Source organism: Homarus americanus, unplaced genomic scaffold (assembly GCF_018991925.1).
Source record: "Homarus americanus isolate GMGI-L3 unplaced genomic scaffold, GMGI_Hamer_2.0 scaffold16894, whole genome shotgun sequence".
NCBI lineage: Eukaryota > Metazoa > Arthropoda > Malacostraca > Decapoda > Nephropidae > Homarus > Homarus americanus.
Genome location: NW_024746541.1, coordinates 962,044 through 978,281, shown reverse-complemented (window position 1 = coordinate 978,281; position 16,238 = coordinate 962,044). Strand labels below are relative to the sequence as shown.

The 16,238-nt window shown below is 38.6% G+C and overlaps 1 protein-coding gene across 1 annotated transcript in view; it reads right to left on the bottom strand.

Annotated features, from left to right (window-relative positions):
• LOC121879352 (cell cycle control protein 50A-like) overlaps nt 1-16,238 on the bottom strand; it is a 38,118-nt gene that overhangs the window by 7,418 nt on the left and 14,462 nt on the right. The window contains exons 2-6 of the mRNA XM_042385953.1: nt 11,786-11,931; nt 10,708-10,863; nt 7,535-7,721; nt 4,758-4,892; nt 1,795-2,182 (exon numbers count right to left, since the gene is read on the bottom strand). Coding sequence (XP_042241887.1) covers nt 1,795-2,182; nt 4,758-4,892; nt 7,535-7,721; nt 10,708-10,863; nt 11,786-11,931 — 1,012 coding nt within the window. The remainder of the gene's footprint in view (nt 1-1,794; nt 2,183-4,757; nt 4,893-7,534; nt 7,722-10,707; nt 10,864-11,785; nt 11,932-16,238) is intronic.

Here is a 16,238-nt window from a genome sequence, read left to right as displayed (position 1 = left end):
TAGGTTGCTGACCAGACAACTCCCATATGTATCACCGAAGAAAAAAATCCTAGAATACAACTCGCACTACAACACAATTAAACGACACTGGCCACATCATTAAGAACAAGTCTGATTGTCATCACATGTCCCCTTCAAGGCTGAAGGTGGAGTGGAGACATCAACTAGAGTCCCACACAGACTTTGGGGAGTCTGAAGAGTAGGGTGTAGCCGTCATCCTGTCCTTAAAGATGGTGAGCAAAATGCTTGCCAGACATTTCCAACAATACACTACTCACTTCAGTCACAAAAACCGATAATGATGATGGGGACTAAAGTGTTTTATGAAGATGGGTGGGGATTATATTACTGACCTTCTGATGCAATGTTAGGTAGAGGTGGGGTGGGGAATTAGTGGGTCTCATGACCTGAAGATGTCTTGAATAAAGACAAAAGTTAAGGTATATTTGAGGCATGACGCTGCTAGCAAATACATTTATGGCTATAAAAAAGTGTTAAAAACTTTTATTCACAACATCTGCTTAATTGTGTCAGAGAAATGAATTTGGCACCATTGCATATATGGAGATGAGTTCCCGATAATATTTTTTACCTTTGAGATATATACAGTATCGTGTGTGAAGGTCACAGTTATTAATAAACACAGATTATTATAGTTATTATCTTTAACCCTTTCACCGCATGTCACGCACTTGCCATTTTATTCTGGCTACCGCCACACGATTTTATTCAGCTTAGGGTAACCTCCCGCTGTGAACGGGTTAATAATTACTGAATAAAAATAAACAACATTGTATCATGAATGACAGTCATGAGTGAGAGTGGCAGTGGGTGGGAGGCAATCCTTGGAGGAGAAACTGACTGCACTGTCCCTCCCTCACTCACTGCACCACCTCCTATACTCTAGCAACAAAGTGTACAGTATAAACTTTTATTTACAGTACTTGTTCTTTGTTAGAGAAATGAATGATACCATAATGGTCCTGAATAAATTCTCTACTGTTCAAATAATAACATCCTTAAACAAAATATTATGACATGATGATGGGGACTCTTATTCTTTTATGAGAAAAATCCATGAGAAATGTTTATAACGGAATCAATTAAATAAGTTCTAAATAAGCTATTAACACCATTTTTTATCAAAATAACCAAGAATAGTTTTTAAAATTTGCTTAAATAAATATATTTTAAAAGATGAATCTCACACGGATCAGTATTAATTTATGCTAACACCACTGTATACGAACAATATACTGTAAATACTGTAAACAAAATAATGCACAGTATTGTACAGTGTTCACCATGAGCCTTGTGATGGTGGTGTTGTAAGAGATTAGTGACCTGATGCAATGTAAGGTAACCCATTGTCCGGGTGAGGGATCAGAGTGCACAGTCACAACAAAAGCATTTCACAGTCACTAAAACAGAGTACAATGTGAACTTTAGTGATGTCTTCTCACTTTAAGGCAAAACAAAAAACACCAATAATGACCAATAAACACCGAGCTCCATTTCTTACACATATGTAACCAAGAAGAAACAATGGCTGGACCAGATGGCCACCGGGCGGTGTTCTGGTAGACGACGCCTCAGCTGACAAATGAAATGAGTGATACGTATGCCGAGTTGGCGGGATGACGAGCATCGTTAACGTGAGTTTGTTTACGTCGCAAATGGGGGAGTTGTCTTAATATTTCGGCATCGTTAACGGAAAATATCGCAGATAGGAACATTGCAGGTCGGGGGATACCTGTACAGTATAAGGCTTTATGACAACACGTGCTGACTCACCTCTTGCCAAACTTGATGTGGATAATAAGGAATATAATGCCCAGCAGTAGACAAATACACCCAACAGTGATGTAAGCAATTCCTAAGAAGTTGTTCTTCCCTCCCAAGAAGCTGGTGGTTGACAGGATCATTCGCTTCTTCCCCCCGAACGAGTCCACTGGGTAGTTGTATTCCACCTCCAGGTAATACTGGCCCTTGGGGAAGCTAAACTTAAATCCGGTCATGTTGTGGTCAATCTTTCGGTACAATTTACGGAACGTGGGGAAGGCGGCGCTCCTCATCCACACGATCAGGTCCTCGTTCTTGTAGCCGTTGTTGCTGGGATCCTGTTTGTCTAGTTCATACACGTTCTTCGTCCAGTACGGTGGTTTAACGTTATTCTTGAAAGCTGGGAATAAAAAATAAATAAAAATAAAATTAATGAACACAAAAAATATAAAATAAATTCATACATACAAAGGATATTAAAAAGTTACAAATACTATATACAGTAATATCTTGTGTTAGGCAATTATCCATACCTTTAACTTCATACAGTACCAGAGGAGCTTCCATCTATTACTAAACTTCTCAATATGGAGTCTTAAGGGGTTGTGTTCTTAGCTCACAACAGTTAAATAAAGGGGTTGTGTCCTTAGCTCACAACAGTTAAATAAAGGGGTTGTGTTCTTAGCTCACAACAGTTAAATAAAGGGGTTGTGTCCTTAGCTCACAACAGTTAAATAAAGGTGTTGTGTCCTTAGCTCATAAGGTACATTATGTTGTAAGGGTCAAGCAGGCATACACCTCTACATAACCTGAACCAACACATTCTGTATATAATGTTTCATTCTCATTAACACTCTTGGGATCGCCTGAAAATTATTTAATGAGTCTGTCACTCACTCTGTTTGGAGATATTTTTTCCCCGTGTGCTATTGATGGCCGAGATAATGTCAAATATTTATTCAATAACGCCTTCCTATGTATAAAAATGCTGGGAAATAAAAAAAAACATAAAAAATATATTAAAGCCATTTTGGCAAGTATAAGTGAGAGTTTACTATTGATTCCTCTCTGTGCTGTACAGTATCCACATCATTACAGCAGTCAGTAGAAAAGACACATGACAAGAAAGAGTAAATCACAAGGAAGATGATGGTGTAATCAGAAAAAATATAATGTAAAAAGTAATGGAATAACAGAATAAAATATAACAATAACTGGTGGTCAGGAGCAGTTGCTGAAATATTCATACACTTTTTTCCTTTCTAGTATTTTTTTTTCTCAGAATCTTTTGAAAGTATTTTTCTGTGAAGGATTATTACTGTACACATACTAAGGAAGAGAAATAGACCAGTTAGAAGTTTCTGCAACAAAAACTGAAATTTTGGCAATAATATTTCCACTTACCACTCAGACGAGATAGGCCTTGGCATATGGACGACAATGGTGATGGCGTTACAAATATGTATTAAATAAGCACAATATATTCATAACAACTCACCATATGTATGCCTCTACTGCACTACATTTGACGATCACAGATTATTTCCAAGCTAGGCCTGTACAGTAAACCCTCGAAGATCCAGACAAAAAATTTGGGGGTTCTGGGCTAAGAAGCCTCCTAGAAGTTTCCCTAAGAAGCATTCCCAAACCAGAGCAAAGAATATTTTAGGCCCGTGGGCGCTGCTTGACCCGTCAGCTGCTTGGACACAGGTGCCTGAGGAGGCGGGAAACAAACAGAGTTGACAATTGTTGTTTGTGGGAATATTATTTCATTCACTCTAGTAAAGATACAATGTTTCTTATTATGTATCATAGGTAAATGCTTGGTTCATCGATCTGTTTTTCACAACATTAGTATTGTATTTCTGGTGTTTCTTATATCATTTATTATTCACTGGAAAATTCAGACAATCGGCTTTTCCGGACTGGTGTTCACCCCATTTAGTCCGGATCTTCGAGGGTTCACCGTATATGTATGATGATAAGCTCTTGTGTGGTATTGTGAGTAGCCATTTCACCAACATCTCATAAAATATAAACTATTTCACTATTTCATTATAAATATTTCAATACACATCACTCTATCACATCGTAAGAATAGATATCGAGGTTGTAAGTAAGAAACATCTTGATATAGCGGCACAAACACCACGGTGGCCATTTATAAATCGTGCTTGGGATCACACACACTGAGGCAGAAGCATTACTGGTGTTTGTTGTCTGGTACCACATGGTCCACCACACATAGGAGGGTTGCCACCTAGCCTCAACACTTGGATCCGTGCAAGAGAGTGGCGTGACAAAGGTGCCGTTAAAATTTGAAGTAATTCGACCAGAAATTTTGGAGGAAAATAAAAATAAAAAATAAAATAAAAGAATAATAAAAAAGGCGTGTCTGATCACACGGCAAGAGTGTCATTTACATTAAATCAAAACGCCACTCGTGTGTGTGTATGATCCCGAGTGTTAACTTCCCTACCTCATCACTGTTTTAGTTCATGGGAAGTTTCCAAAGCTTTGTCTATTGGTTTCAATAATGAAGATAATTAAATTAATGAATTGGCAACTCAACTACAACCACAGCTGCCTCAAGATTCTAACATCAAAATTTCTTCATTATTCAAACAAATATACAAACATTTGGAAACTTCTCATGTTGTAAAATAATTATGAATAGTTTATTATTATGAAGACGTCACCAATAGTTTGTTTAATACTTATCCTGACAGTGATACAACCAAAAACAGATCCACCAATCACCTTTACATACAGCCTTCCTTTACCAAGTATTGTCAGGTACTACTGTGAGCATGAGACTCATGGTGGGGCTGCTGGACCTTTGGCTGACTGTACATACTGAGTTAATTAAGTGTGCATACCGAGTTAATTTAGCACACCCACCCACCCACACACACTAATGAACTAGAATTGTTTGACCATTAATAATAGCACTATTTATGTAGACTACACTGTACCTCCAGTTGAATTGAGACTTCCGGGGGGGTTGTTGAACTTGATCTTGCGGTCTGATGGCCACGCGATGCCTGTTTTAATCAGGTTCAGCTCCTCTGCCTGGCCACCCAGCTTTATTTCAAAAAGTTTCAACGTATCTGTGATGAAATACAACACATGAGTAATAAATATTAAACACTTCTCTCTCTCTCTCTCCCACACGGTAACCTCCCTCCCCCCCTCCCACACGGTAACCTCCCTATCCCTCCCACATGGTAACCCCCCACGCCTCCCACATGGTGTAACCTCCCCATCCTCCCACACGGTAACGCCTCCCCCTCCCACACGGTAACCTCCCCATCCTCCCACACGGTAACCTCCCCACGCCCCACCGGTAACTCCCATCTCCTCCCACACTGTAACCTCCCCATCCCATCCCACACGGTAACCCTCCCCTATCCCTCACACGGTAACCTCCCTATCCCTCTCACACGGTAACCTCCCTATCCTCCCACACGGTAACCTCCCTATCCCTCCCACACGGTAACCTCCCTATCCCTCCCCCCCTCCCACACGGACTATAACCAAGTAATTTAACCTTCCTGCACTGTACTGTACTGTACTAGTGAAGGGACCTGCATACCTAGACCTTCTGGAACACCATAAGAGATATTCTACTCAGTAACTCTCAACATAAAACATCTCTTGAACTAAAACAACTGCAACACCTCTAACTCCTACACCACCACGATGCCATTTTTAACATCATATTTGCCACATGATTTTGTTCAGGTCAGGTAACACAGACTCAAGGGGTTAAGTCGATTTTGTTCAAAGTTATATAATATTCATGTTTTTCACAACAAATGTAAGACACAGCACAGTACAACACAGTACAGCATGGTACAGCACAGCACAACACAGTACAGCACAGCACAACACAGTACAGCATGGTACAGCACAGCACAACACAGTACAGCATGGTACAGCACAACACAACACAGCACAACACAGTACAGAGATTAAAAGCACAGACAACAAGAGTACAGCATGGTACACAGGACAGCACAGCACAAACAAGGAGCACAGCATGGTACAGGACAGCACAGTACAGCATGGTACAGCACAGCACAACACAGCAAGTACAACATGGCACAGCACAGCACACAAAACAGTACAGCACAGCACAACACAGCACAGCATGGTACAGCACAGTACACCACAGTACAGCATGGTACAGCTATGCAGCACAGCACAACACAGTAGAACACAGTATTAGCATGGTACAGTACAGTACCGTACAGTACAGTACAGCACAGTACAGCACAGTACAGCACGATAATTTATAACAGCATGGTACAGTACAGTGCAGCAGCACAACACAGCACAACACAGTAAAGCATGGCACAGTACAGTACAGCACAACACAGTACAGCATGGTACAGCACAGTACAGCAATGTACAGAACAGCACAGTACAGCATGGTACAGTACAGCACAGCACAACACAGTACAACACAGTACAGCATGGTACAGTACAGCACAGCACAACACAGTACAACATGGTACAGTACAGCATGCTACAGAACAGTACAGTACAGCATGGTACAGTACAGCACAGCAAAACACAGTACAGCATGGTACAGAACAGAACAAAACAACAAAGTACAGCATGGTACAGTACAGCACAAAACAGTACAGCAAAGTACAGAACAGTACAGCATGGTACGGCACTGAACAGAGATACAAACTGAGGCCTTGGTGGGTGAATGAAGTGTCTGATGGGTGCACCAAAAACTAGTTCCCTGTACTGCAATTATGTTAAATAAGTGTTAAAATTACTAAAAAAAATTAATATAAAACTTGGAAAATTATTGAATAGTACAACCTTCTTGATATTTACTCCAATTTTAACGACTGTAAGCCCTAGAACTGATTTCTGTATTGGCGGACTAATCTTCCAGCTGGTGAGCAAGCCAAAACATGTCATAACATTTTCGTAAGAATTTCGTTAACCGAAATGAAGATTCATATGGAAGGTAATTTGTTAACCGAAATTTCGTTAACCGAGGCATTCGTTAACTGAGGGACCACTGTATAGTACAGTAAGTTACAGTACAGTATGGTAAGTTACAGTACAGTTAGTACAGTACACTACATTATGTTACAGTACAGTACAATAAGTTACAGTACAGTATGGTAAGTTACAGTACAGTTAGTACAGTACACTACATTATGTTACAGTACAGTACAATAAGTTACAGTACAGTAGAGTAAGTTACAGTACAGTAGAGTAAGTTACAGTACAGTAGTTACAGTAAGTTACAGTACAGTAAGTTACAGTACAATATTTTACAGTACAGTACAATAAGATACAGTACAGTAAGTTAGAGTACAGTTAAGTTACAGTACGTTACAGTACAGTAAGTTAGTCACAGTATAGCACAGTAAGTTACAGTCAGTACAGTACGGTAAGTTACAGTACAGTAAAGCCACACCATAAGCTGTTATAAGTGGCCTGGTTTACACATGTGTTGGTAAGAATTAACACTGAGTTATTATTCCCATAAAACTGTACACCCATAAAGCAAGAAGTTAAAACAAATACAATATAAAAAAATAATGTAGGAAATGCCTCCAGCAAGAACAATGTTAGACTCAGTTGTACTGTACTGTACAGACTCACACACAACTAACATCCCCTCTCACTCTCATCCTGTAAATGACAAACAATAACTTAACGAGCGTAAACTTCCCTAACTTACACAGATACAAAAACCAGACGTTATTTTCTTTCTTACCGTTAAACATGGAGTTGGCGATGGCCCCACAAGGAGCGTACACCATACCCTCACCATCAGTGCCAAAAGGACTACAATCATTGGAGACGGCCGTGTCGTCTTTGCCCAGCAGTTGCTTGTCGTCGCGAGACTTGACGTACCGGCGATGGTTCTGGTAGAAGTTGTCTAATCCATAGTAAAGGTAAACCTGTAAAGGAACACAACATTCATATAACAATAATTACATTGATGAATGGAACACTTAGAATGTTTATTTCCAACCTCCTTAACTCAGTACAGTACAGTGCCATACTGTACACCAAGCTCGTCCACAATACAAAGTTAGAGAGAGATCATCTTGTTGACTCTCAGCCATCTAGTATGCCTCATGTTGCCATCAGTAGATCCTACACATTCATAGTTTCTGAGTTTGTGAATTTAAAAATTCATAATTTCATAAAAATATATATGAGCTCCCCATTCATGATCCCTAACCTCTAGTACAGCAATCTCCCTGTGACCCAGAATCACCACTCTCAAAATTCTCCAATAGCCCCAATATTTTTCAGGAAAAATTCTCTCAATCCTGAGTCAGCGAATGAGGGAATATAAATCTATTTGTACACAAGAAAAATTGTACCTACCCCTGTCGGCAAATGTTTTTCGTGGATTTGGCGATTCGCTGCCATTTTGAGAACCTAACCCCCGCGATTTTTTTTTTTTGGGGGGGGGGGCTGTACTGTATTTTTAAGTCAAATCAATTATTATAGAGTGAACCCTCTAAGGTCAGGACTAACAGGGAGGACCACCTGTCAGAAAAAGCTGTTTGTCCAGATCTTCCGGGAATGTATTAAATGTATAAAAAACAATAAGTAATATCTCCATAAGCCAAAACCCTTCAAACCCGGAACTCTCCAATAGCCAGAATTAAAATTTTCTCGAAAATTTGTCCCCAAGGCAGGAATTTTCTGGACAATTCCGGCTTTGAAAACAATTTTCCGAGGGGCACATTTTCTGGAATATTCTGATTAAAATTACCCCATCCCCGGAAATTTCCGGGGATGGGGATTCTTTCCGTCTTTGTGAGAGTCGTCTTGTGACCTGGAAATCACTCATTCTCGGAAGTGCTTTGCACCAATTGATCCGGCTAACGGACATATCACTAATGAAAAATAAGCACCAAAATACAGTACAGGTACTGTATTTTATGGTATTAAAGGGCATTTACTTAAAAACTTTTGTGTATCCATAGTTTTCTTAAAATAATATACCTATACAGTACCAGTAAATGTGAGAAATAAATAAAAATAATACTGTACCAATAAATAAGTCATAACAAAAATACAGTACAGAACTGTATTGCTAAATCAGTAAATAAAAGCTATTTGCATACACTTCCCACCATAGTAATGAAGACTAGCTGGGAGGCTCCTACACTCTGTGCTCTCCTCCCATTACGTGTTTGCCCTTAGGACAATTATTTCTTTTACTTTTTCACAATATGTACGTAGGATGGTGTGTGCATGTAACCGCGTAAAAATAGATGAAGTAAGTTACGTATATCAACCCGAAAATACAAGTTGAAAAACAGCCATAACACCTCATAGCTTCGCCCAGTAGCCAAGTAACGAGCTAACCTAGCTACAATGCCATGAATAATCACTATTATGTCAGTAAACATTATTAATAACAGTATATCCAGTGAAATATAGGAGGGAGTGAGAAGAGTTACAAGAGCAGACGACGCTGTAACACGTGTCACTCACTCGCTCCCGTTGCCAGGTGGACACTCTAAATATGTGTGGAAGAAACACGTGATGGGCACAGTGATAAACAGATCAATAAACCATACATTTACCTATGATACATAATAAGAAACATTGTATCTTTACTAGTGATTGAAATAATATTCCAACAAACAACAATTGTCAACTCTGTTTATGTTTCCCGCCTCCTCGGGCACCTGTGTCCCGTGTGCCGACATCTTAGTAACACGGATGATCCACATAATAAGAACACAAATTTAGTATCTTTACTAGTGATTGATGAATAATATTCCAACAAACATGTTACAATTGTCACACTCTGTTTATGTTTCCCGCCTCCTACACGGTTGCAACTGTGGTACTGTTGTGTGACAACACCTACAACTGTGGTGTGCCGACATCTTAGTAACACGGACCTTATGTGCATTACTTTACTGACAACACCTACAACCACCACAAGTCTCCCTAAAGATAAAGAAATAGGCTTGACAGTTATAACATATGAGAAGAACAGCAACCCTGACCTGTTTGCTCTTAACCCTCTCAGCCTGGGAGCCTGAGACACACACACATGTATGAAAACTTACGCTCAGCCTTGGAAGATTTTCCCGATTTTTTTTTTAGGGTTCATTTCATGGCCATGGAATTGTTTTATTAATTGTAATGAGGTCTCTTCTAGCATAAAACTGTCTGAAAAATTGTATGAAACCATAAATAATTGACAAATTTTTAAATTCAAGCCATTTTTTTTCCAAGTATGAGTTGAAAAAGTAGGAAAAGGTTTAGTAACATCTTGATTTCCATTCACATTTTCCTTGTAGTATGGTGTTCAGTGATATGTACTATATACCAAAATAAAGAACAAAGCCTGTAGAATATTGTGGTATACTAAGGTAAAATAACATAAAACAAACTCATGAAACAATTAAAGGGCTGAGCAGCGCAGTCTCCTCTCTCTCTAATGGCCAGAGCTACACTGGCTTCATGCTGCGCTGCCATGCACACAACCAAGACCATCTAGGGGAAGGTGATAAGGCCCACACAAAGAAAGCGACAACTGTCAAATGGCATCCAAAGTTTAGTCAGTTTCACTGAATAGTTTTGAGTTATTTGAAAATATAGCCATTGGACGCCGCGAGGCTGAGCCTAAGTTTTTTCACCCTTTATGTTCGACGCCATTCGTGAGAAGCTGAGAGGGTTAATGGCTGTCACCTGTTGACTAAAACTCGAAAATGGCAGAGTGGCTCAGTGATGGCAAAGAGCAGTGTTGGCCAAGTAAGTGTTGACCGTGGATGAGACAGAGAGGGGGCAGGTGATATGACTTAAAGTTAACAATACATGTCAAAAGAAGAAAAAATAAGAGGAGAGAATAAAAGAAGAATAAACAAGAGATAAACTAACTCATCAAAGGAGAACTTAATTACTTACATTCTTCTCAAAAGATTCATAAACGGTGAAGTTTTTCTGGCAGGTGCATGTCTCCGAGATGTTGTCTTTAATGACATCTCTGCATGCCCTTGGTTCACCTTTCTCCATGTGTGTTGTACTCAAGCAATCTGTATAATCCAGCTGTAATTCTTGCACCTGAAATTAATACTGTATATAATTACACAAACATGATACATTATTCACAAGTACAGTATAACTAATATACTGTACAGGGTGTCCCAAAAGTCTCTTTCCTGTTTTAAATATTTATTACTTAAAACAAAAGTGATATAGTAATCCAGTTTGTTGCATCATATTCCTTAGTTAATAGAGTTTTCTTTTCAGGTGTAGTGGTATTATCTTGGTGGAGAAGATAAGGAGTAACAATGACGTCTAGTGAAGGGAAAGAGCAACTCATTGACAAGAGTGCAAAGACAATACCGCCAGAGGTATGGTAAAGAGCCACCCTCAAAACCCAGCATTAGGGCAGGTTTCAAAAGTTTCTGGAAACAGGCAGCGTTTGTGACCTGTCCTGAGGCGGACGCCCAAGGATGTCTGAAGAGTCCATTGAATCTGTTCGGGAAGCATTCCAACTAAGTCCTAGAAAGTCAGTTCGCGCTGCATCAATGGAGCCTCATCTACCTAGGACATCTGTACATCGAGTACTCCATAAAACACTGAAATTGCATATTTATAAAGTGGAGATAGTCCAAGCCTTAGAGCCTGACGACACATTCCACTTTCCCTTCACTAGACGCCATTGTTACTCCTTATCTTCTCCACCAAGATAATACCACTGCACCTGTAAAGAAAACTCTATTAACTAAGGAATATGATGCAACAAACTGGATTACTATATCACTTTTGTTTAAGTAATAAATATTTAAAACAGGAAAGAGACTTTTGGGACACCCTGTATATAAAGCAGAGCAATTAGTGATGGAATGACACACCGCTCCCTTTACTGAGCCTAATGTAAAGCCTGACTGCCTCCCAATAATAGGTGTGGGTAGTAATAGTAATAAAAAACAACCCATTAGCACAACCATTAAGTACACGGGTCAAAAGGTATACGAACACTCCTGGAGAAGAAGAGGAGGGCAGCACCGAGGGGAACAAAGAGGAGACCGATGAGGAAGAAGGCGGGCAACACTGTGTCGGCTGTCAGGATGGGCTGCCATGCTGGTAGTCGCTGCTGCTTGAACTTCTGCTTGAATTTGGAATCTGAAAAAAATAAATATATATAAATAAAATAAATTAAATTATAAGACTCATCAGTTTAACATTTGAGAAGCATGAAAGAGTGAAGTCCAACATTTAACATCATAACCTAACTGTAAGTCCAACATTAACACATGGTACTGAACAAGAGTCACATTACCCAACAGCTACACAGTATAATACAGTTGAGCACCACAATAAGTCCTCCCAAACTTAACCTAACCAAACTTCTGTGGCAAGACCTAACCTCCCTGGCACTACCAAAACCCCTTCCCTTCATTAAGCAAAATACTCATAACCAGGAAGACTTTATATGGTTCGACTCACACTCGGTAAATAATTCAAGAGCAACTACCACCACCCAGCTTAATATATCAGAAGCCTTTGCATCTGATTAGGATTACTATTACTGATTTACCGAGTTCCTGAAAAACTTTTGGTAAACCCCTGTACAGTTTCCCATACAAATATACTTTCCCAACGTATTGTATATTAAAATGTCATATACCAGTATACCTGTACAATAAAAAAAATACTTATTCCAACATATATTCTAAACTTATGAAAATAGTGAAGAAAAGTAGTAGGTGTCATCTCCTCACCTGGCGGGCTATAATGTGAGTACCTATTAGGTCTATCCATTTCCCGAAATGTAATGTGATTCATATGACCCCTGGGTAGCTAGCTCGGAAGATAGTCGTTAATAAATGAAGAACCATTAGTTGTCAATTCCTTTGTGTTGACTAAAACATATCATGCATGTCTTTGGTGTTATACAGTGAGCCTTAAATAATAAGTACTTCAATATTTCTCCTGTGAGGTGTTGTATCTTAGTTCCCCTGACCGGCCTCCCCTTGGTGGTGTGTGAGGGGCCCCTACAGTCCTACCCCTCACACTGACCATAAACAAATACCTTCCTCGGCTCATAAGTATACGAGTACAACGAACACAGAAGAAAAGAGAATTGGATAATAAAGAAAAAAAGTTAAGAAGTAAGAATGAATAAATAAATAAATAAATAAATAAATATATAAATAAAAAGAATTAAAACGACAATATATGAGGAATTTGTTACATAAAATATGTTACATTCTGTTAACAGTAAGAAGGAAGACATAAGTTCTGTTAACAGTAAGAAGGAAGACATAAGTTCTCCTGTTAACAGTAAGAAGGAAGACATAAGTTCTCCTGTTAACAGTAAGAAGGAAGACATAAGTTCTGTTAACAGTAAGAAGGAAGACATAAGTTCTGTTAACAGTAAGAAGGAAGACATAAGTTCTCCTGTTAACAGTAAGTTCTCCTGTTAACAGTAAGAAGGAAGACATAAGTTCTCCTGTTAACAGTAAGAAGGAAGACATAAGTTCTCCTGTTAACAGTAAGAAGGAAGAAGACATAAGTTCTCCTGTTAACAGTAAGAAGGAAGACATAAGTTCTCCTGTTAACAGTAAGAAGGAAGACAAGTTCTCCTGTTAACAGTAAGAAGGAAGACATAAGTTCTGTTAACAGTAAGAAGGAAGACATAAGTTCTCCTGTTAACAGTAAGAAGGAAGACATAAGTTCTCCTGTTAACAGTAAGAAGGAAGACATAAGTTCTCCTGTTAACAGTAAGAAGGAAGACATAAGTTCTCCTGTTAACAGTAAGAAGGAAGACATAAGTTCTCCTGTTAACAGTAAGAAGGAAGACATAAGTTCTCCTGTTAACAGTAAGAAGGAAGACATAAGTTCTGTTAACAGTAAGAAGGAAGATATAAGTTCTCCTGTTAACAGTAAGAAGGAAGACATAAGTTCTCCTGTTAACAGTAAGAAGGAAGACATAAGTTCTCCTGTTAACAGTAAGAAGGAAGACATAAGTTCTCCTGTTAACAGTAAGAAGGAAGACATAAGTTCTCCTGTTAACAGTAAGAAGGAAGACATAAGTTCTCCTGTTAACAGTAAGAAGGAAGACATAAGTTCTGTTAACAGTAAGAAGGAAGACATAAGTTCTCCTGTTAACAGTAAGAAGGAAGACATAAGTTCTCCTGTTAACAGTAAGAAGGAAGACATAAGTTCTCCTGTTAACAGTAAGAAGGAAGATATAAGTTCTGTTAACAGTAAGAAGGAAGACATAAGTTCTCCTGTTAACAGTAAGAAGGAAGACATAAGTTCTCCTGTTAACAGTAAGAAGGAAGATATAAGTTCTCCTGTTAACAGTAAGAAGGAAGATATAAGTTCTCCTGTTAACAGTAAGAAGGAAGACATAAGTTCTCCTGTTAACAGTAAGAAGGAAGATATAAGTTCTCCTGTTAACAGTAAGAAGGAAAGAAGGAAGATATAAGTTCTCCTGTTAACAGTAAGAAGGAAGATATAAGTTCTCCTGTTAACAGTAAGAAGGAAGACACAAGTTCTCCTGTTAACAGTAAGAAGGAAGACATAAGTTCTCCTGTTAACAGTAAGAAGGAAGATATAAGTTCTCCTGTTAACAGTAAGAAGGAAGACATAAGTTCTGTTAACAGTAAGAAGGAAGATATAAGTTCTCCTGTTAACAGTAAGAAGGAAGATATAAGTTCTCCTGTTAACAGTAAGAAGGAAGATATAAGTTCTCCTGTTAACAGTAAGAAGGAAGACACAAGTTCTCCTGTTAACAGTAAGAAGGAAGACATAAGTTCTCCTGTTAACAGTAAGAAGGAAGATATAAGTTCTCCTGTTAACAGTAAGAAGGAACATAAGTTCTCCTGTTAACAGTAAGAAGGAAGACATAAGTTCTCCTGTTAACAGTAAGAAGGAAGATACAAGTTCTCCTGCTAACAGTAAGAAGGAAGATATAAGTTCTCTGTTAACAGTAAGAAGGAAATATTGAGAAGTCTCTCCTGTTAACAGTAAAGGAAGACATAAGTCTCTGTTAACAGTAAGAAGGAAGATGAGTAAGTTCTCCGTTAACAGTAAGAAGGAAGATACAAGTTCTGTTAACAGCAAGAAGGAAGACATAAGTTCTCCTGTTAACAGTAAGAAGGAAGACATAAGTTCTGTTGTTAACAGTAAGAAGGAAGACATATGCGCTCCTCCTGTTAACAGTAAGAAGGAAGACATAAGTTCTCCTGTTAACAGTAAGAAGGAAGATAGGGTGCCTCCTGTTAACAGTAAAGAAGGAAGATATAAGTCTTCCTGTTAACAGGTAAGAAGGAGACATAAGTCTCTGTTAACAGTAAGAAGGAAGACATAAGTTCTCCTGTTAACAGTAAGAAGGGAAGACATAGTTCCCCCCTGTTAACAGGAGAAGGGAAGACATAAGTCTCCTGTTAACAGTAAGGAAGGAAGATAAGCGTTTCCCTGTTAACAGTAAGAAGGAAGACATAAGTCTCCTGTTAACAGTAAGAAGGAAGACATAGTTCTGTTGTTAACACAGTAAGAAGGAAGATGAAAGCCTCCTGTTAACAGTAAAGGAAGATGGTTAGTCTCTGTTAACAGTAAGAAGGAAGACAAGTTCTCCTGTTAACAGTAAGAAGGAAGATATGTTCTCCTGTTAACAGTAAGAAGGAAATATTATAAGTTCTCCTGTTAACAGTAAGAAGGAAGATGAGAAAGCCTCCTGTTAACAGTAAGAAGGAAGACATAAGTTCTCCTGTTAACAGTAAGAAGGAAGATATAAGTTCTCCTGTTAACAGTAAGAAGGAAGACATAAGTTCTCCTGTTAACAGTAAGAAGGAAGATATAAGTTCTCCTGTTAACAGTAAGAAGGAAGACATAAGTTCTCCTGTTAACAGTAAGAAGGAAGACATAAGTTCTCCTGTTAACAGTAAGAAGGAAGACACAAGTTCTCCTGTTAACAGTAAGAAGGAAGACATAAGTTCTCCTGTTAACAGTAAGAAGAAGACACAATTCTCCTGTTAACAGTAAGAAGGAAGAAGTTCTCCTGTTAACAGTAGAAGAAGACATAAGTTCTCCTGTTAACAGTAAGAAGGAAGATATAAGTTCTCCTGTTAACAGTAAGAAGGAAGACATAAGTTCTCCTGTTAACAGTAAGAAGGAAGACATAAGTTCTCCTGTTAACAGTAAGAAGGAAGACATAAGTTCTCCTGTTAACAGTAAGAAGGAAGATATAAGTTCTCCCATTAACAGTAAGACATAAGTTCTCCCATTAACAGTAAGACATAAGTTCTCCCATTAACAGTAAGACTTAAGTTCTCCCATTAACAGTAAGACATAAGTTCTCCCATTAACAGTAAGACATAAGTTCTCCCATTAACAGTAAGACACAAGTTCTCCTGTTAACAGTAAGACATAAGTTCTCCATTAACAGTAAGAAGGAAGACATAAGTTCTCCTGTTAACAGT